The 21879-nt window shown below is 47.6% G+C and overlaps 2 protein-coding genes across 4 annotated transcripts in view; both read right to left on the minus strand.

Moving 5' to 3' along the window:
* IL21R (interleukin 21 receptor) lies at positions 1–21640 on the minus strand (the record flags this gene model as incomplete). The annotated part of the gene is made up of 9 exons (XM_026053877.1): positions 1–1238; positions 3670–3751; positions 3977–4073; positions 4598–4775; positions 5164–5315; positions 7031–7227; positions 7870–7975; positions 10121–10195; positions 21616–21640. Coding segments are annotated over 9 exons (1827 nt in total), but the record flags the coding sequence as incomplete, so codon positions are not given.
* IL4R (interleukin 4 receptor) overlaps positions 19977–21879 on the minus strand; it is a 14131-nt gene continuing 12228 nt past the window's right edge. For all 3 annotated transcript variants that reach the window (XM_026054132.1, XM_026054133.1, XM_026054131.1), the window contains exon 11: positions 19977–21819. In XM_026054132.1, the coding sequence (XP_025909917.1) occupies positions 21805–21819 (15 nt within the window). In that variant the 3' untranslated portion in view covers positions 19977–21804. The remainder of the gene's footprint in view (positions 21820–21879) is intronic.

Here is a 21879-nt window from a genome sequence, read left to right on the forward strand (position 1 = left end):
TCAAAAATTCTGCATGTTTGTCTAAGCTAAAGGGCAGATTTTGAGGTACATTTGTTTTTCTGTTTGAAAGAATTTAAATTTTGCAGTTCACTACAAAGGAGTTTGACAGGAAGTGCTGAAAAAAGAAATTGGTCACCCCAACACGAACAGGATAAAGCATACAGAAATAGGCATATATTTCTATGGACCTAACAGTTTTCAGCTGCATACAATACAGCTTACATGAAGTAAACTTTCCGAATTTCTTTCTTTCTGAATTTTGCTGACACTTTGCTACTGGCACAGTACAGAAGTTGCATTGTCTGCAAGGCAACACCAAGTCCTTAGTTAGTCTGTGTCTCATTGGCAGGACTGTCCAAGCGGCAGGAGACCCACTGTTTGACGTAACTCCGTGGGAAGTCCTCTCCCTCCTGTTCAAGAGAGATTGACCCGCAGTTGGTCTGACTGTTTTGGTCAAATTCACAGTCCACTGGACTTCCACAGTCTGAGTCCACAAAGCCGCTGTCAATAGTGTCCAAGTCCAGGCAGATCATAGGGTAACTGTCACCAGGCCTTGCACTCTGAGGAAAAAAGTCACAGGAGCCTTCGCTGTAAGAAACACTTTCACCATCAGGAGAAGGCAGAGAAGCTGAATTTCCCAAATCCCACTGATTGGGATGCAAGCAAAGGGCTTCTAGGATACTTCCCATCCCTCTTTCCAGAGCCCTTTCTACGTGTTGGTGGGCTGGGGCACTTGTACTACTTGTGTGATCTGTGGACACAGAGCCTGAGGCAAGTATTTTGTCTTGTGTGCTCAGGTCAGCCAGAAGCAAGTCACTGGATATCTCTCTCTCGTCATCATCAACGTTAACCTTGGGGTAACCAATCTCTCCAGTACTACCATCTTCATCGCTGGTACACTTGTGTCCCCTGTGTACACGGTTACAGTTGCACTGGGAGTTACAAGGTGTAAATTCATCAGCCACAGTCACAGTATCAATGGACAAATGCCCGTATGACTGATCCTGAGTCCCACTGCTACCGTTTACACTGCACAGGTGGGACTGGCTCTCCTGACCTGGGGCAGTCAGGCAAGACATGCAGGGCTTGCAAGGTGGATCCTTTTTCAGCTCACTCAGCTCCTCTTCTGAGGTGCTGTTGGGATGATGCATGCTGTAAACTTCCAGGACTTCCGGAAGAACAATTCCCCATTCAAAGAAATCGAGGGTCATTTTGGTATTGGATGCACCAACCCACTTCTGCATAGAAGGACATACAGGGAGAGAGAAGTTAGTATTATTCTTTGGAAGTTCAAAGAAATGCTCAAAGAGCTTATGTCAGACTCTAAAATCACTGAGGGTCTCAAAGTGGCAAAGGATGTGATGTTACTATTGGGTACCAACAGCTGCAGAATTGGTTCAAATAATTGAAAATGACTAGCTCTAACATCTTTTACACAGCTTTGCAGTTAGTCCTATCTAGATATGAGTGAAGGCACTCTGTKGTTTTTTTGTTTGTTTGTTTGTTTGTTTTTTAACCTAAGAATAAAGATGCTCAGATCTCAGCAAGTTTTCGGCGGTGCAAAAGCCAGGGAGTCCAGGGTATTAGAGCAGCCATGCAGCCCAGAGGCTGGGCACAGCAATGAGATATGGTTCTTCTTTCTGTCCCACACTGGCTTGCTGGATGAGCTGTACCAAGGCTCTTGTTCTGTATGTGCACCTCTTTCTGCTCTGTGTGAAAGAGGTGACTGTGCTGATMCCCATGCATGCTGTGAAGGCCTCTGTCGATGTGCTGTTGAGAGCGGGTGCTGCCGCAGCTTTGGAACTGAATGGTATAAATCTCCATCCCAAATTGCACACAGGGTAGCTAGACAAGAAAGCATGTGCCTGACTCAGCTTGTCATTCTCTGACACTAGCATGGAAAACATGGAAAATCCTCATTACAGCAGGAAACATCAAGTATATTTTAATCTATTTTAAGCCTAAAATGCAAAGAGTGAATTATTAAAGCTGCAGAGGACAGGAAGGTGTCTAGACTGCAAAAGGCCATCTAAAGAAATAGAGAGGAACCCCTTCCATAAATGAGCAGGCAAAAGGTTGCCAGTGTTCTCTTTACAGTTCTTTGCAAATTCCATCCCAATATGAACATGAGAACACATGTGCATAGAAAGAAGAAGACAATGTTCCTCTGTTTTCTCTCCTCTTTTCAAATCTTCAATTTTCTCTGAGATTTCTCCTACTCTTGACCAGCTCAAGACTCCCTGCAGGGCACTGTTATTGTCATTTGCTGATCATTATCCACAGACATTTCTTAGCCGCTTGCTTCGATGAAGGCAGGATGCAACTGAACGCGCCCTAGATCAATTGGCTTTTTGCCAGCTGATAATGAGGACTTAGTTCACATATTAGTGAGGCCACCACATCCTCTTTACACCCCCTGCCTATGCATCTTGTGCTGTGGCTGTGTGGGTGACTGCTGCTTTAATTTGCAAATTTATTGAATTTCCCAGAAGGACTTCAGCTTTAGCATTATTGTAATTGAGGCACATTCTGTCCCAACAGCCCTGAACAGCCTTATTAAAAACTAGCAAAACTATCATTCCAGCTAAGCAGGGTGAAGACGAGGAGTTCTTTGAGAGGAGCATTAGAGAGTGGTTTGGTGCCAGTTGTGTTAGAGGAAAGTGCAAGATCCCCCATGTGCGGATGTGGGAAGCCCTGATGGGCCTAAAAAGGGAAGACAAACATGAAGTAAGACAGGCTGCAGTTTGAACAGTGCCCATCCAGGACTTGCTGCTTAACCCATTTGCAAACCTCAGCCATGCAGCAGTGGCAAAGTAGGTGAAGATCATTACGACCCAGCTAGTGTTCCTCTCCCACAGTGTCTAAGAAAAGGCAGAAAGAGAAAGCAGACACTGAAATGTTGCAGAGTTGCAGTAATGACAGGAACCTGTTCAGAAAGAAAAGATAGTGATGTTCACGCTCATGTGTCAGAATTTTTCCAATTTGATCATGGCATTGAGGGTTGATATCAGCTTGATATGAAAAACATTGATGGATGCTTAATTTTTTTTGCTTTTGTATCCTAAGAACTCCAGCAAACCCTCTAGTCTTTGTGAGGCATTTTGCCACATGAGCTAGTGCTAAGGGGGAAGCACATTTGGGAAGGCCAGACAGAGTTATTCACAAAGACACTTCCCTAACAGGACAGCAGCTTTACATACAGAACCATCACAAGCTAATTATTAGCCCCTAAAGCACTAACCATGTTTCCAGAATGACTCTATGAGGGACTTTCCAGAGAGGACAACAGGGGTTATTTCTGAGTTTGTGTCACTGCAGAAACTTAGTGAAAGCTCAAGCCCTACACTGCCTGCACCTGATGATGCCATGGGACTGAAAAAAAAAATCCCAGATATTGCTTTAAGACCCCTTCACTCATTCCCTTGGGGATCCCATGCTGCACACATTACACATGCAGCTCAGCTCACCCACCATGGCAGCACCTATGGGGGATGAGCAGAGCAGGTCTGTCCACACAGAGTAAACTGGATGGCTCTGGTACATTGACATTCTCCAGGAGAAATTCTTCCTCCCATGCTATTAATGAGAATCCCCTGCCCAGGATAGCATGTTGGACTTTTTAGTTTAACTTTGTCATGTGCTCCACAGACTTACGTAGCCCATTTATACCTTGAAATCCCCATTATGCACCAGGTAAAGGGGTTTAAAAAAGGCAGCAGGGTCTGGGATGCAAGCCATCTTCTTCCAAAAGCTGGAAGGAAAAAGAGAAAAGCTTTGGAGTTTAGCACACATTACATGTCCAAACCAAGGCATCCCCAGAGAAAAGCAAGGTGCACTTGCCCATACAGGAACCAGAAGCCATACTTCTCTGGCAGCTGTGCCTGGTTGCACCAGATGCAGACAGCTGCACGTGAACACCTCATCTTGATCAGGACAGAGCAGGAGCATTTGCCCTAGCTCCTTCAAGGGCTCTTACCTCTGCTGCTTGGCCAGAAAGGCTGCGATTGAGGCAGTGATCATTGCGGCAACACCAAAGAGCAGCAGCCATCCTGTGTCTGCTTTCTGTGTCACTACTGGACAAAAAGACCTGGTCATTCAGATTAACCCCGAGTTTCTACCCTAATCAGTAAGCAAGAGATGATGAGGAAAGATGATCAAGCTTTTCATCAGACTTTTCCCTAGGACATGGAGGCTTTTATCCGGAGCTCAACCCTCCCCACAGCTGATGGCAGCACTGAACACCAACAGCTGAGCTACTTGCACCAGATCTTCCTTATCTCTGACAACTGTAGCCTGCCCGACACTGGAAAGGGAGTCAGAGACTGTGCTCCTGCTGTGGCAACCAAATCTACAACCAGTGCCAAAAACTTTTCTCTGTTGGGCCTTTCCATAACATAGGCTGTGCAGCATGGTGAGAAGGTGAGTCCAGACAGCACATAGCTGTCAGCACAAGCCAGGAGCTCATGTGTTCAGTAAGCAAGCCAAAGGGCACACCTTTCTTCACTAGGTTGTTTAGCATTTGATCTAATTAGTCAGCTTTGATTAGATTTCTGGAATCGTTGASTTTAGACCAGCAGGGAGAACGGGCGTAACATACCGTCAGGGCTGGTGGTCAGCATCAGCGGAGGACTCCAGTCACTCCAAAATCCATGGTAGCCAGTGTCCTCTCGGGGTTTAGCTCGCACCTGGAACTCATATTCAGTGTTTCCCTGGAGTTCCTGTGGCAGGATGACCAGTGTCCGCTTATCCTCACGGACAGCTTTAGTCTTCTGAGTCTAAGAACAATGAACAATCAAACACCAAACAGGCTGCAGCGAAGATCCCACATTGCCCTTGCTTACACTGCACAGTGGGGACCCTGCTAAGCAATCTCTGCTGCATGCAACCCTTCCTGTTGGCCATGTTGCTGTAGCTACATGTGGTCCTGTGGGATATTTCTGTGCAGGACAGCAAGACAGCAAACAAGTTATCCATCTTCCCCCAAGATTTAGCACCCCTCAAACAGCCTCCTCTTTCCAATTTCCTCTTAGTTTTGTCTGCTTTCAGTTCAGACAAGCAAGAAGAAAACCTCTATAAATCTTGAGAACCTTCTTCCATAGCAGGGTTCCTGCTCTCCTCTTTGCTGGTACATCCTACTTGATAGTAAACTGACATCTCACTTACCTCCCAGGTGTCACTCCTTTTTTTAAAACGCAGCTGATACTCCAGCTCCTCATTCAAAAAGTAAAAAGGAGAGTTCTGGTAGATGGTTTCCCAAGAAATATTGTAACCCTCTGAGAACACAGCGGTGAGATTGAAAGGAGGCTGTGGTTTGACTGTGGGAAAAGACAGGGTGGGTTACTTTTTGCAGTGTTACTGCACACACAGGAGGCAACCTTGCATGGTATGCAAGGCAGAGCAGGGTGCAGAGCTGCTTGGCAGAGGTGGCCCCTTCTGCAGGGGCTCCATCCCCATCCCTAGGCTGAGCAGTCCAGCGTGTTGCACAGAGCCACACGCATTGGAAGCACAGTGAAGTCAAGCCTGCCTTTCCCTGAATGCTTCCAGTGCCCCTCTCTCTACTCCCTTACCACCTAACAGAGCAGGAGGAGGTAGCAGGAGGGGCTGATACCTCCTAGCGTTCTGCTCTGCTCATGTCACAGGAGGACTCCATGCAGTCAAGGCCACTCGTACCATCAAGGAATTACCCCTTAATGCAACAGAGACATCAGGAAAAGCTGAAGCTAGAGGATTAGTGCCTAGAAAAACAAGTTTTTTTCTTTTATCTTCTGCAGGGTGTCTTCACATGATACCTCTGTATGGAGACACCAGCATCGAGGAGAATGCAAAGCACAATTGCCAATCTGCACACCGAACTGCTCTTGACTCTGTCAGTGGGGGCATGGAACTTTTCTGAGATGTTCTGGCATTTGTCAAAAGGGATAATGTTTCTTATATGAAGCTTAATTTTCAGAATTCAGATAGAAAAATCAATGTTCACCTGCTCCCGTGGTACCTGCTGACCTATCTGGCTTGGCTGTCTGCCTGGCTCACCTAGTGATTAAATACTATTTTTCTTTACTGTTTACTGCCTAACTCAGAGTGAACAATTGTCCCATCAAATCATCAATATGATCGCAAACAGTCTTCCTGACAGGCAGACAAGATGCCTAAGAATTGCCTCAGAAAGGAGAAGTGCCACCTTCATTATGCCCGGGACTCTTTGCGCCCTCCTCAAACAATAATATTGTATTTGTTCTGGTGTCCTCTGAGGACATTAGTAGCATTTCCATATCCAAACATTTCCTCTTGTTCTTCTGGTTCTATCCAAGAACAAGCACTGCCACAGTCTAGTCTAGACTGGCCTGAAGTGGAAATATATCACAGAACACTCAAGGTTGGAAGGGCCTCTGGATATCATCTAGTCCAACCAACGATCCATCAGGGTCACCTGAAACATGTTTCCCACAACCATGCCCACATGCCTTCTGAGTATCTCCAAGAAAGGAGACTCCACAACCACCCCAGACACCCCTCTCCAGTCCTCTTACTCTCACAGGAAAGTATTTTTTCCTCATGTTCAGATGGACCTTACTTTGTTTCAGGTTGTGCCCACTGCTTATTGTTCTGTTTCTTGGCACCACTTAGGAGAGTCTGACTCCATCTCCTAATATCCTCCCTTAGACTCCTCTGAGCCTTCTCTTCACCCATCTGAGCAGCCCCAGCTCTCTCAGCCTTTCCACTCCTGACACTTAGTCATCTTAGTAGACCTTCACAGGCTAGCCCATATCATCAACTGCTTCATGGGGCAAAAGGATTTTATGTAGTGGCCAAGCCAGTTCTAAACTTAGCCTTGAGCATGAGTATTTCTGTAATTTGTAAGAGCAACAAGAACAGTTCTCTCTGTGGAAAGAACAAACACCAAACATAGTCCCAAACACTGAACGTAATGCACAGACACTGAGCATAGTCTGCAGTGCTCTCTCCTTACCCAGAATGTTGGATGGACATGAGCTTGGACAGTATTTCTCAAGCCCACCATTTTTGTACTTACTGTTCTCTCCCATATAAAAGCCTGTGGAAATCATGTGTTGCCTATCAACTATCTCTGTAACATCCACCTGGACTTTGATATCTGCCAGGAGTTCGGTCATGTCAACAGTGCAGATATACTGTGTATGACTGGTGTTTCTCATTGACTGTAGGAGACTGCAGGCAGCCACAGGATTTTCTGGATCTTCCTCTGAAATCCTGAAACAAAAATAAAACAAACTAGTCCACATCTATCACATACTGTAGTTGGGCTAATCTGTTGCTGAGCAATCTGGCGAAAATATCTACAAAGGAAAGGGATAAATGTATTCAAATAAAAAATGATTTTTGAACTCAGACAGAGAGATCTTTTTCTTTCCATTTACTCAGCTTACCATCTTTCTGAAAGTAATGGGAGATTGGAATGGAGGTGGTTGTAGAAAGGAAAACTTCAAAAGACAGGTGCTCGCCAGGGCTGCAAGGCCAGGACTGCACCCACCTACTGGCTACAGAGAGCAGCTGCCCTACGGAAACTGGATAAATTGTGTGAGCCTTGCCAACATGTGGGAGTGACAGTGCGTGGTTAGCAACAGCAAAAAGCAAGGTACTCTGTGCAGGAGAGAAAACAGTGCAGAGGAGCCAGAGCCAGTGCAGCATCCAGGGTGAGCAATGCAGTTGGCAGAATCAGGCATCTTCCGCAAATAGGAAGCTCAATTGGCAACTGGAGCATGAGGAACGAAGGAAAGCTAGCACAGCAGCAAGCACAAGAACTGTGTCTAACAGAAAGGCAGGACACCAATGTGCTTGGGCCATGTTAAGAGTTCCTGATGACTGCATTTCACTCTTCCTACTGAGACATACCATGTTGCAGTGAGTTTGTATGAACCAGCACCCAGGTCATTCTTCAGGATGCAGGACAGGGTCTGTGCATAGTCCACAAAGCAAGTGAGGTTTTCACCATGTGTAGCTGTAGGTTTAGAAAAAGAGCAAAATATTAATTTCCATGCATCACGTGTTGCATCACATGTGTAAACATTTTAATTACAGCATTTCTGAAATTCATACTACTCTTTGCTCATTTAATATTCATTTTATGTCTCTGCTTACAGTTTTCTACAGCTTGATATCTGCAGTACCAATGTACACATCAACATCTGAGATGCACTGTACAGTGTCATTCCATACAAGAATGACACTGAGGATATCTCCCTGGATTTCAAGGGAAGGAAGATTGCAATGTGGAGAAAAACTCTGCACTGGGGAGTTCTCTCCTGACAGAGTCCTGGGCTGAGAAAAACCTCTCATACTGCACTAGGAATAATTGACACCAAGTGTGGAAAGACTGTCGGGAGATATGGGCTGCCACCATGGGGCAAGTCATGCCCACCACAATGACATTGTAATGTCTCACTGGTATGATATCACCACTGTTTGATGGGAGTAAAATCACTGTTGCCAAGAGATTTCAAGGATGTGATATCCAGAGCTTAAAAAAGGTATGGTTCTCCATACCATCACCATAGAGCTCGTATCCATGGCTCAGCCTGCTAGGAACACATGACTTAGCAGCCATTGAGTGCTCATGGTTGATATGCTCATCAACCACAATGTTTGGTTTTACTACAAATATGAGAGTGCTGTATGTTGAGTGCAGGCTGCATGTTGCTGTGCCTGTTTCTTTGATGGACTAGAAACATCATTCCACTTGTACAGCTGAGGACAGTCCTTACCAACAAACTCATTTCAAGTCACTGTGCATGGGTGACAAGTCCAGAGAGGGAGCAACCAGTTCCAGACTAGAGTAAGTCTGAAGGGAAAAAAAAGCCCCAGATTTCCCACTCACTCTGCTCATCACAAGGTCCTCTGCTACGCTTGCTACAGCAACTCCCATGTTGCATTCTATATATGAGCTCTGTGCAGTGCTCGGCTTTGTCTACATAACCCCAAAGAGTCATCGTGATCACAGAAGGGAAAGAAATTTGGGGATACTTTTAACAGACTCTGCCCACGAGGGTATACATAGGCTTTTTAAAACTGTGATTCAAATGATGTGGTTGTTATTTTGTTTCATTTTAACTTTGCATCTCACTATGACTACAGAATTTTGTTCTGAAATTGCAATTAATTTCATTTTTGTTTCATTTCAACTTAAACTTTTCATTCTGAGCCCTCAGCAGGCTCTCATGAGATCCCTGGCACAGACATTGCTTGTTCCAGGGTCCTGAACAAGATATCTTTTCTCCCTTAGCCTGACTATTTGTAAGTGTTGATAAGCTAGAGACATCGCTACTTGTGCCCTATTTTGATCCCAACCAAAGCCAACTGGTAAAGTGAAAGCATTTCTGTTTGCATAAAGATCTGCTACCAAAATTCAGAAGATGGATTTTTACCAGTAAGGAAATAAACAAATATTAGCACAATTTGGACAGGTCTATCATTCTCCATCCTTAGCAACTTCAAAACCAAAAGTTTAATATTTTAGAAAACAAGATCTAGTCTAGTCCAAACTGAAATTGGTAGAGGGGATTTCCCTGGCCTATGTTACACAGAATGAAGATGAAGCAATTGCAGTGGACCTTTATGGCAGGAAGGGGCAACACTGAATTTGTCTTTTCTTCTGGTTCAGGTTTGGAGTGGGTCTTAGGTTAGACTAGGAGCAGCATGTGAAATAGCAACATCGCTCCTGCTCCCTGCAGATAGCATCATTGCTGCTGGCCTGCACAGAAGGTCGGCTCCATCTTGGCTACCCTGGGTGGCAGATAGGAGCTGGCACAAAGGGGATGGTGGCCCTTGGTACTGGTAGCCCTGCTGGCTGCAGTCCCAGGACATCCTCTTCACCACCGGAACTTGTACTACAATCCTACCCTGATATCTGCAGGCACGCTGGGTTCCGCCTTTGCTGTCTCTGTGCATTCCCAGAGCCGGATGTGTCTGGCTGAGCTCTGTTTGCTGTGCACCCAGTCCTTGTTTCCTCCTCCCCAGTGCCTCCCTATGCTTCTGTGTCCCCATGACACCCCTGAGCTATGTCCTTCTCACAAAGCTGGCATCAGCAGCCAGTAAGATAAACTGGCTGCACAGGTGCACAGTCTGAAAAAGATGTGTAGAGACTTACTGTGTTGGGATAAAAGGAAGAACAAAAGACTCCAGGGCTGTTGCTTCCTCCTCATGTTGGTTCTGGATGGATATCCTGAAGAAAAGAATTAAAGTTTAGCTCAGTCACGTGCATGTGTTGGAGGTTGAGGCACAATTATGCMTGCCCTCATTTATGTGCAAACCAGTCCAAATGTCTGATTTGGGAAGTACTTCAGCTCTCCTGTGCACATCTTCCCCAGGGGCTAAGGAGGTGGCCTGAGGACACTGCAAAAGGGACAGAACCAGGAAYTGCTATTCCTTCACAACAGTGTGCACACAGCAAAGTGATGGCAGCCCCACACTGCTCATGTAGCAGGAAGACATTTGGGTTAAGTACTAACCTTTTTACTTTCTATAGGTTTCCTGCAACAGAAATGGTTGGTAGCAAGGAGAAGTGATGTTGCTGTGGCTTAAACATCTGTGTGGTGAATTTGTCAAATGACAGTCTGAATGTTACTGTGTGTCCATGAGCAGTGTTTGCAGGAGCTGATTGATCTAATCTCCCCAAGGCTAAATAACCCAGACTTCCTAATAAGGGTACTCAAGGAAGGCAGAAACAGCCGTCTCCTCTGTGATACTGGAGGGAACAGCGTGTGGCACCATTTCAGGGAACGGACTGGTTTGTTTCAGGGAACCTGTAGGAGCATCTTCTGAGCAAGAGTGCAGCAGGATGTCCTCAAAATCTGAGAAAACAGCGTCACCTACAGACACTGCTCAGGCCTTGCTCCCCAACCAGTCATGTAGCCTGTTAACGCTATGCTTTCAGGGTGTTTAGTATTTATGGAGATGGGTAGATAAGCGAGGAGGACAGAGATGGCTCCCTGTGAGCAATGACTGCTGATGACCTACACAGACTTCAGTCTCCTTTGCCTGAGCACTCAGAAATGATCTGGGCAGGTTGAGCATGCCAGGCTTTGTCAACAGGCGCTGAATTAATCATGGGGCCTGGCTCTGTTGGAGCACAGACAGCAAGGAGATCCTGCCGTGCAGGTCTCTGCTGGCTCCAAGCCAGCACCAGAGCTCTACACACCTGCACCGAGCTGCACCGAGACACCGCAAGAAGGAGCTGGGCCAGACTGGGCCACCAGCCTGGCAGCAGCACCAGGGCAGTGCCTGGAGCTGTCCCGGGGCTTCCTCAGCAAACATCCCCATGGGGGCGCAGCAGAGCACATGCCTGCAAGGCGCTCCGACCCTGGGAGTATCTGTAGTGCTAAAAAAATTCCAGGTTTACTCAAATAATGAAAGCAAAATTAATTTAGCAGCCACCAGAAAGCCCCTGCAGGACCTGCTCTTGGCCTGCTCTCAGGTGCTGGGGTGCGGGGAGATCAACAAGGTTCTGCAGGAAGGGACATGAGCAGCTGTGTGTCCCTGCACTGCTGCCTCTTTCCTATCAGACACTCCCCGTGGAGTGTGTGCTCCATCCTGCCCAGCAAGGAGCCGCAGGCACCATAGCCCTCACAGGACAGGGTCAGCCTTCCCTTGCTCCATCCCCTCCTGCTGTACTGGACCTTTCCTTGCAAAACACCTTTCCTCACCTCCAGTCTCAGCTCTCCAATTTTCACCTGTACCATAAATGCTGTGGTGACACTGCTTCCACCAGGACAGCCCTCATGTGCTGCCCACTGAGCCAGCGCTCACCCCTCTGTGGCCCTTCCCCAATCCCCATTCCTCTAAGAGCAGCCATGGGAAGCTTGCTACCCTCCCTGAGGGTAACCCTGCAAATTGTCCTTCTCCTTGACACCTCAACAGCATCATGTCCAGGCTTGGGGCTGCTCAGGGGCCACTGCTGTCCTTTGCTGCCACCAGTGGGACCTCAGCACTATCCCCCCCCACCAAGCCTCTGCTTTCCCACTGGGGCTCCCATAGGAGCAGCTGGCAGCTCCTGGGGCAGCAGAGAGCACAGGACCCATTGCCCATCACTGAGCCGCATGAGCAGTCCCATTTGGTGTCCCTTCCTCCGTGCCAGGGAGGGCAGCGCATGGCCAGATTGACTGCTCTTAACTCTCGGACCTGCTTCTTTGAGCTGCTGTCTGTGTTTCCCTTTCCTGTTCCAAGCACATTATGCCTGGGATGCAATGAGGAATGATCCTGCCAGCAGCTCATCCAGTGAAAACTCATAGCAGCAGCAGGGACAGTCATTGCACACTGGGGAGAGCCAACACGGAAGGCAGCAATGCAGAAAGAAACCCAGAAGGAGCCAAGGTGCTGAAAACGAGCCCAGGCAGCAGGAGAACCTCAAACACCCACAAACACAGGCCAGACCACAAACCCCCACCCTGACCCATCTCTCTCCCTTGTATCCCCCACAGACTGGTTCCCATTTCTTTCCTGTCCATCTCTCCTGCCCTGTGCAGAGGCTGCTCTGCTGGGCCTGCAGGCACCACAGAGGCCTGTGCCATACCATGCCATGCCATGCCATGCCACGCCATGCCGCACCATGTGCCCTGTGCCAACGAGGCACAGATGCCACGTAGAAGAGGAAAGATGCAGCTCTGCAGCCATGTCGCTGTGTCCTTACAAGCGGCAAGAGCTCCCAGCTCACAGGAACATGAAGCTGCTGAAGCCTCCTCCAGTGAGACCCTCTGCAGCCCCATCCCTGCCCTCCCCTCCCCATAATGGGTCTCTCCCACTTGCACCCACCAGCTCCCTGCTCCTGGAGAGCTGAGGAGGAGAAAGGCAGTGAGCAGCCACCAGAGATGGGAACTTACTGCCTGCCTAGCATTAGAAAAGTCCCTTCCACCATTTCATTTCAACTTCCCTATCTGTAAAATGGAAAATCTGAGGCAGCTTCCAGAGTGCTTGAAACATCATTACTTAATGACTGTAAAAGGTCCAGTGCTCTGTGGCTGCTCTCCAGCCCTGCTGCAAGCTCTGGCACCCCAGGGAAGGGTATGTGAGAGCACAGCAACAGCAAAGATGCTGCTGCAGCGTTTTAACATGCCAGAGGAAATAGACCCCATACAAATCAGGTATTTATAAAGATTATTATTGCTAATGGTCTGGAAGTATGATACTATAAACTGTCAAAGATTGAATTATCCAACCAAAGTTTGTGCTTCGAAATGCCTCCATGAAATGCATGCACATATCAAACTCACACACACATCAAAAAGTGAAGTACAAAAATAAAATTTTGGATATTTCCAAGCGTGAGAGACCTCATATTGCAGTTACCATCAAGTAAAAGAATGGTCTGCAGAGGTCTCCTCCACTAGCTACATGCAAAAGCCAGCTCTCCTCTTAGATGTCCTCTAAGGAGCTTCACTACAACATACAGTACCACCGTGCTGCAAGCCCAAGCAGTGGGGAGCCAGGGAAAGGCTCTGGCCATCTGGTGAAGGTCATCACGAATGGCAGCTGGGCCACAGGGCCATGTCTGCTGCAGAAAAGCTTTGCAGTGAACTCGGCCACCAAGCAGCAACAGTTGCAGCAGAGAAAGGGGTGGGAACACAGACATTACCTGGCCCCATGCCTTCAGCTGTCCATGTCAGCCCTCCAGCACCTCCGGGGCTGGCCTGGCCAGGCTGCTGCTGCAGGCAGGTGGGTCCTGCCAGCACCATGAAGACCCAGCCTGCCCGCGCGGGCCGAACTCTCTGGTGTTGGAATAGTGGTGATGAACGGCAGCTGACGTCAGCTCCTATCGGTATGACTGTACCGATAGAAGGATGTGGTGAGCAGAGAGGAGGCAAGTTTGGCTTCCAACACCCACACAGCGTTTGCTACTGTACTGTTCTGGTCTTAAACTCCGATGTGAGAAAAAGGTGGGAGAGCAGACAGCTCAGAGGCTGTAGCTCTGGAAGGTCCCTGAAGTGGTTCTGGACTTGCATGAGGGAGGCGTAAGCAAGGGCACGTGCAGCCAGAGTGACCAGCTCTTGCTGGGACCCTGTGCTACACAGATAACTGCAGGGTTACCTGGTGCTATGGCAGAGTTGTGGCTGCTCTGCCAGGGCTCAGCACATCCCCACAGCAGGGTGGAAACAAAACAAATTCCATCTAGGAAATGGGCAAGGAGGCAGCCAGTAGCTCCATATTTAGCAGCTTTCTCTTTTCCATGTACTGATATTTGAAAAACTATCAGAAGTTTCTAGCCTCCAGGGTACATAACATCTGTTTGAGTAGAGGAAAGTTGGCCTTAAAAGCCTGCTGCTCCCAGCCCAGAGTAGTGAATACAGAGCTCCAGGGAAGCTGCTAATTGTCCTAAAGGAGAGGAAACAGCTCTGGACAGTTTCTGTGCTGAGACGCAAGTAGGGAAGGTGAGGTGCCTTATCTTGGGGGTATTCACGGGAGATCAGAAGAGTATTTAACAACATGCTGGAGTCTGAATGAGCAAACGGAGTTTTGGGAGACATCAAAGGGTCTAAAAAAATGTAAATTAGAAAAGCCATGGAATTTGGTTAATATATAAAAAGAGATAACAGTACAGAGTAATTACACCCTTAACAGTTGAATAGAAATTATTTAGAAAAAAAATAAAATGATTTCTTGTGAATTAAATCTGTGAGAAACAAGCATTTGCACATGTAATATAAAATGCATGCTGTAAAGTGTTTTAAAACAGTGTATTTCATGCCTCCAGGACAGTCCACAATGTCTCCTCTCCTAGGGATGGGCTTGGGGCATAGAGAGGACTTTCCTGCAGAGGGCCAGGAAACAGCCTAGGCTGAAGGTAATTAACTAGCTAGAATACTTAATTAATTAACACTTCCAGTTACCAAGTTCATTACATAGAAAAGCAATGCTAATTCTGTAATTACTGCCTGTCACAAAGGAATGATAAAAAAAAATCCTGAGCATTCTCAAAGACACAGACCTGGCACTACAACTCCAGAGTCACAGACATCTTTACAGGCTGGTGACATTTAGCAGGGGGATAACCACGCATTACCATAAGTAATGAGTCAAAGTTACAGGAGAACAGCTGAGACCAGAGAAGCAGCTTCTACTGGGACAGAAAGCGATAGAAAAAAACCACCTCAAAGCTCAGGAAATGGAATAAAATATGACTGAGATGGGCAGAAAGCAGAGGCGTTAGTCAGCAAAGCGGCAGGTTGAAAAACAACCAGGGCTGTTGGGTGGCTTGTGGCTGGCACAGGATGCTGAAGGGAGGAGGAGAAAAGAGCGGGCAGCCCTGGCTCAGGCCGCGCCTGGAGTGCCAGCAGCGGCACTGCACACCCCACACGGGCCCCGCCACCTTCACTTTACTTCTGCCAAAACACATAAAGCCCGACCTCCGTGCAGCAAGGCCGGGGAGGGGTACGCACTGAGCTGCCACCAGAGGAGAGGGCTCCTGGGGCCAYGCTCACACAGGGGTTCCACCCTGTCTGAGGATCAGGAGCAGGAACAACAGTGCTGAGCTCTCACCCAGCTCTCTGGGATAGGAACCTGCAGCTCTGCTGGGTGCAGGCTGCCAAACACAAGTGTCCAGGCTCACACCAAGCCCTTGAGAGGTCCATGCCAGTGCATGTCCAGCCTGTGGGAACACTGGAGCTCCTGATGCAGCTGCTGCAGCACGCCTGAGCATGGGCCCCTTGGGCAGCCCCAGCAGGACACCCTCGGTCCTACTGTGCAGCTGGGCACAAGCTGAGCTTCAGCACCTTAGTCCACTTTCATGGCCCCAGAAGAGGCACCTCTCCCGCAGCCTCCAGCTGCCACCCGCTGCACACTGGCCTGGCCCATCTCAGGCTTCTTTTCTGCGCTGTGCTGACTCCATGTGTGGCCAGCAGGCTCCTCGCACATGCCACGGCGCTAGCCCCGCACACTGCGCTCTCAAAAGTTGGTGCAGACTCACCTGCTTGGGGTCAGCACCCATAGGCTTGTCCCTGCCTGTGGGGATGCGTCTGGGTCAGGCCATGCAACTGCACGCTCCACAAGAGCCTCGCGTTCCGCAAGAGCCTCACCTGCACCTGGCACCGCCGCCCTGGCACGGCTGTCCCGCTCCCGCGCCGCAGCCTGGGCGCCCAGCGCAGCTCCTGGCCTTGCTCACAGAAACAAGCGAGCCACCTTCAAGGCGCTGAGTGTGGGAGCGCTTTCGGAGCGCTAGCGGCTCGCCTGCTGTGCTGCCTCCCTGTGGCAAACTGCAGCGGCGTTGATGCGCTGYGCGGCACTAGCACCGCTGCCAGCTCCCACCTGGCTCACAGAGATGTTCGTGTCTCTGAGAAAAAAGGCAGCATGCACATGCAGCACAGACAAACAGCTTACGAGAGGCAAACACTAACACATGTTGCAATATCTTGGTGTGTATAGGCAATACTAGATATAAAACAGTTTTTCAGGGAAACAGCTGGGTCCAAGCATCAGTCCTTATTGCTGGAACCTGCATCTTGATAAAAAACTCATGACAGTTCACTGCAAGGCAGTAGAAGACAGGAGCAGTTTCATGAGGCTAAAAAGCCCGAAACACGGGGTTGTTGACTACACCAGAGCACAGGGACCAAAGAAGTGAAATCATGTCACAGCAGTACCCCACACCCCAACCAGGGCTGCTGAACACTCAGAGCAGAAGGACGCGGAGGCTGTTTCTGTAAATGCTGGGGGGATTCCGCGTCAAGCGGCGGCTTTGCCTGGTGTGAGGCTCTTGCTTGGACAAGGAAGCTACAAGATCCCCGCTGCTGCTCTGTGAGTGGGGAAGAGTTGCTCCGCATTCGCTTTTGTCAGCCTGCATTCTGCTGCCATGTGGTGCAGGGGCAGTGGGAAACCACAGCAGTGACTGGTATCTCACAAAACAGAGCTGATGTACTCAGCAGTGCCTGTGCTGGCCCTCTGCACCTGGGAGGCACAGCTGGAGGCTTAAGATGAAGCATGAGGATAGCAGTTAGGTACCAGACAAGAGGTGAGAAGCATCCTTGATGTGCAGGACTCTGCTTAGACCATGGAGTGCTAGGACTGCAGGGCCTCATTGTAGAGGAACAAATCACCCGATGGACACGCTGTTACACAGGAGCCTGCTGGGCGCCCCGCAGCTCCCAGGCTAGGGATGTGGTGCAGACCACCCTGCATGGCCTTCAAGCCCAGAGCACAATCGCAGGTGTGCAYGAACTTGTGCTTACAGCACAACATGAGTTGCCAGCGTCACCTCCTTGAGRCTTCTGCTGGCTACTCGTCAAGAGCCAAGCATGTTCATGCCAGGGCCAGGCATACTCTGCTCCTCACAGCAGCACTGTGGCAATAGCTGGGGCCTTGCTACAGCCCTGCATCAGGTGCGGGACCTCCCTGCACCCCAAAAGTAGCTCAGAACTTCCCTTGCCCTGCTGTAACTCCTGTTGCTGTGTGGGTGGCTCGCTGCAAGTGAAACCAGCAGCAGCTGAGAAGCAGAGAAGCAGTCAACCTGTCTCTTCAGCTCTTGGGAAATTTCCCTATGTCTAAGAGCTAGGGAAACAGAGGCAATTAGGAAAGTCCCAGTGACACATTAGTCACCTTTCAGCAGAGAACAAATAACTATACTAATGTGAATGCCATGTTGTCCTGCAAGGGAGCGCAGGTGGGACAAGTAGAGCCAGCATCTACAACAGAGCCGGGGCTGGAGCTCCCAAAGAGAGCTACCCGCCTCCACTGCGGGGGCTGTAACACAGTCCCCTCTGTCACATACAAGCTGCAGGTCAGAATTTGCTGCTGCAACTCTTGGCATTATGGCTGCCTTTCTGCTCCCAGGGGAGCAGATGTTTAGAGCTCTCCCATGGAGAGTCAGAGGTTTATACACAGCTTTCTGACTAAGAGTAAAAAAGGGGAGAAAGCTGCTTCTCCCACCAGCAACTAAACCAGCAGCCAGTTCCCCATGGTTTGGTCCTAGGCTGCAGACAGTTCTTCCTTTTCATCCTTCAGTCCTACTGGAAGGGGAAGCAAGGTGAGTGTTGTATAAAGCCAGGGAAGGGCCAGGATGGAAGGAGAGCACAAAGGCCAGACTAACCAAGGCACCAGGACCAAGGTACAGCAGATTTCAAGTTCTTCTCAACATTGCTCTTTCTCAGCTTGTCAAAAGAAGGAGACTTGTCTGCACTTAGCAAGTCAGAGATGCTGGCAAGGGCTGTTATTAGGATAACTGGAAAAACATGAAGAGGGCTGCCAATAAAGTAGGCTTTACCTTTGCTCTGGGATGTTAGTGGGGTATCTGGAAGGTGTGCTCTTCTGCACTTGGCTATTTTGTTTCCTGTGTTTTGGAACAATCTGCTTTGAGTGTCCTGCACCTGAAAACCAGACTGCTTCACTGCTGCATTCCTTTGATAAAGTATCAGCAAGCTCCCAAGGAGTTCCTGTTCGGCTTCGTACTCTATCACCATAGCTGAGCCAGGGCCTTAGGAGCTCTGTGCACCTGCTGCAAGGTCTGATGCAAGACTGGGGGCACGACATGGCTCTCTGTCACCACAGCATGTTAAAAAGATTAAAATTCCACACAAAATATCATCATATGAATGTTACCATGTGGGCGCATGAGGCAGAATTTAGTCATTTGCAGATGTAGGGAAATGTGTGCATGTGCACATGCATAGCTCCCCTGAGAATCAGTCAAAAACAACATGAGTCAGAAAGTATCTGCATACAAGAATATACACTTTGGTAACATCTCAGTCAGAGCTGGAATAAAACTCCACAAATCATGCTCTCTAAGGGGTTTTTCTATGGAAAAGAGAGGGCTAGGAAAAAAACAAACTTCTCTCTCAGTCTGTTTTCACTGAGGACTTTAGTTACATCATCCCACAATCAGAGATAAATATAAATAAGTGGCCTCAAACCCATTTGGTTCTCTCACCTCCTTTGTCTTTTGGCTATTTCTCTGCTAGAAAGCAACACTTAAATGGGACTTTTCTTACATCATGCTTGTAGCTTATGACATATAAGCACTAGGACACTCCTGAAGCCTGCCTGGAGAGCACAGCCTCTCAAAGATGCAAGGCAAGTTGTAAGATCCTTTCTCCCCGGAGAAGCAAAGCAAAGAAGAAAGTGAAGGAAATCACTTCACCATCTGTTTAATCTCCCCATCTTCAGGCCCTTACTCTATCTACCCCCACTCTCTTCTTATAGTCGTTATCAGCTTTTGAAGGGCAATGACAAAACCTGTGATTGATGGGAATTTTCCAACAGCTACTCAGCAAAGGTGTGTAAGTCTAATGAGCTAACATTGCTCATGCAGAAGGGTGGGACTGACAGTATGAAAAAAAAAGTAAAAATAAACGGAGGAAGAAAGCAAAGGAAAAAGCATTTTGTCAAAACTAGCCCCTCCTATACGGAGAATTGACCCACTTTTCTCAAGAAGGCATTTCATTCATACATCAGAATAACAAACCAGGTTGGTAATACTTGGGAGGTTGCCAGAAGAGGAAGATGTGGAGGTGGATCAACTGTGAGTAATAAGCAGCCTTAGAACTTGCACGGCCATCTTATAAACAGACTGAAACTACACTCAAGATATCTTTATTAAAAATGAGTATTTCTCTGAGCAGATAAGAACGTCCCGCGAGGTAAGAAGCCCAGGCAGGGATGGTGTCAGCCTTTGGACTGCAGTGCCTCACTTGGTGAGGAGCGGCTGCTTTGCAAACAGCCTGGTTCTTGGAAGGTGCAGTTCAGTCCACTGCACTGCATCCGCACTCCTAGAAGGCCACACACTGTCACTGACCATCACCTTACACTAGAAACTTGTCATTTGAGGCAAATCTGTGTATTGTAACATGGCTATAATTCTGAGTCCCAAAAGCAGAGGAGGAAGCATTAACTTGAATCAATCTTCAATCGCATAGTATGCCTACTATGAAAGGTAGATTTGAGCAGGCCAGCTAAGTCCAGCATTGGTTCTAAATTCAGCAAAAGTATAAGAATCCCCTTTCCAAAGACAGATGGTTTGATCCAGGAAAGAGTGAAAGGAGGAAAAGAGTAGGACACAAAAGTTGAGGAAAGCTATGCAATGAAAATGAAGGGGCAGGAAGACACAGCTATGTAGAAAGCAAAGGTAAGGAAAAGGCAAATGAAGAGGGCAAACCATAGCAAGGAGCTGCTGGAGCCACCAATTTTCCAACCCTGACATGAGCGGAGCTTTCCTGGCTGCTGCAACCAGGTGCATGTGTCCAGAAGAATTCCCCCAATAGGGCAGCAGAAGAAAGCATGATTTGTGTCCTTATGCCTCCCTTTACAGTCCAGTAAACAGTGAGTAACCAATTACACATAGCTGCAGCAACTAGCTGTGAGTTTATGCTTATACTTGATTTTGCATGACTTTGGGGAAGTTAGTCAGCACACTCATGAGGCTGACCGTAACCTCTTTGCATGTTCCTGTTTCACCATTTCAGTGAAGGTTTGTTTGATAATCCTGAAAAGATGTGCTATTTGTGAGTGCCTCACAGCTGTCCCACATCACAGAACACATGTGGATTTAACTATAGCTGACCGCAATCATGAAGGTGCAGAGTATTTCTGATGGAATTAAACCTCATCAAAAAATAGAACAAAATTTAACCCAATATTTTCAATGGCTATTTTTTAATATCCTCATCAGAAGCTAAACTATGCACAGTGGGATCTACTCCTATCACCCACCTTAATGAAAGTAGGCTAGATACCAGTGCCTATACAAATGTTAGATATCACTTCTGAATACAGATACTTTGCTGTATCCTTCCAGAGCTTACATATCATTTTTTAAATGCTGCAAAAACTGTGTGAACATTTAATACATGGCCAACAAGAACTTTGAAGAAAGAGCTGTGATAAAAAATTGTGATCACAAACATGTCAAATCTGTTGCAGTGCAGCAGTTACAGATTTGCTCGTAGAGTTGCTCTTATCTCTTCTGTGTATGAGGTACGGAAATAGGGTTTTCTGCGTAATAAGAATTGCCTTGAGATATGAAATGATTGCAACAGTTCTTAACTATTTTGCAATACTGCCAACACATTAGGGTGGRACACAATGCCAAAAATGAATGCTAATGCCCTAGAAAAGTTCAGAGTCATGAGCAAAATTTTTTTGAAAAATTACCCAGCAACAGATGCACTATTTTCAAGCTTGGAGCATAATCCTCCACTCTGTCTGGGCTGAACAGGATGCAGAATAATGCTCTATCAATTCAGAGGAGTTTGACCATACACTAGATGGGCTTTCTGGGGAAACAGAGTTTAGAAATACCTGATTCCATTTACAGCAGTGGAAGTATGAASTAATTCTGTTTACATAATAATTGCAGGTGTGTACACTCTGTAGTTTGTACAAGAAACTAATCCTGAAAAATGGCCAGGGGCCAGTCACATATGACATCTTTCACTTTTCCAGTAAGTTAATTCATGGGAAATGTGTGATGTTGTTCATGGGAAATGTGTGATGCTGTCAGTGCAACTCAGTCACTTTCCTTTGCCTTACAATACTTACAACTTCTAGATGTATTAGCACCTCCTGTAACATCTTTGTGTGCTTTCCAATCATACATAGAGCCAAAGCAATTATCACAGGAGCTGTACTGAATAAGAACTCCTATTTTATGCAGCTGCTGCTCACTTTTTGAAGGGGGATCAGGTCCAGCGAAACCTTAGCTTTGGTTCCACTTTCTTGAGAAAGTTGTCGCTGTGATTGTTAGGTACTAACTGTTGAGGCCTCTAGGGGCCTGCGTTATACAGTTGTTGCCAGCCCTGTAGCATACGAGTGTTCAACTCGATGAATCCTTGTCTGAACTGGGGGTGGTGGCCCTCATTTTAGGCATGCCTGGAAAAACAAGCAACATTTCAATTTGCCATAGAGTTTATTCCAAAGGCTGGTTTGGTC

Source organism: Nothoprocta perdicaria, unplaced genomic scaffold, assembly GCF_003342845.1.
Source record: "Nothoprocta perdicaria isolate Ctin4 unplaced genomic scaffold, notPer1 scaffold_12, whole genome shotgun sequence".
Classification (NCBI taxonomy): domain Eukaryota; kingdom Metazoa; phylum Chordata; class Aves; order Tinamiformes; family Tinamidae; genus Nothoprocta; species Nothoprocta perdicaria.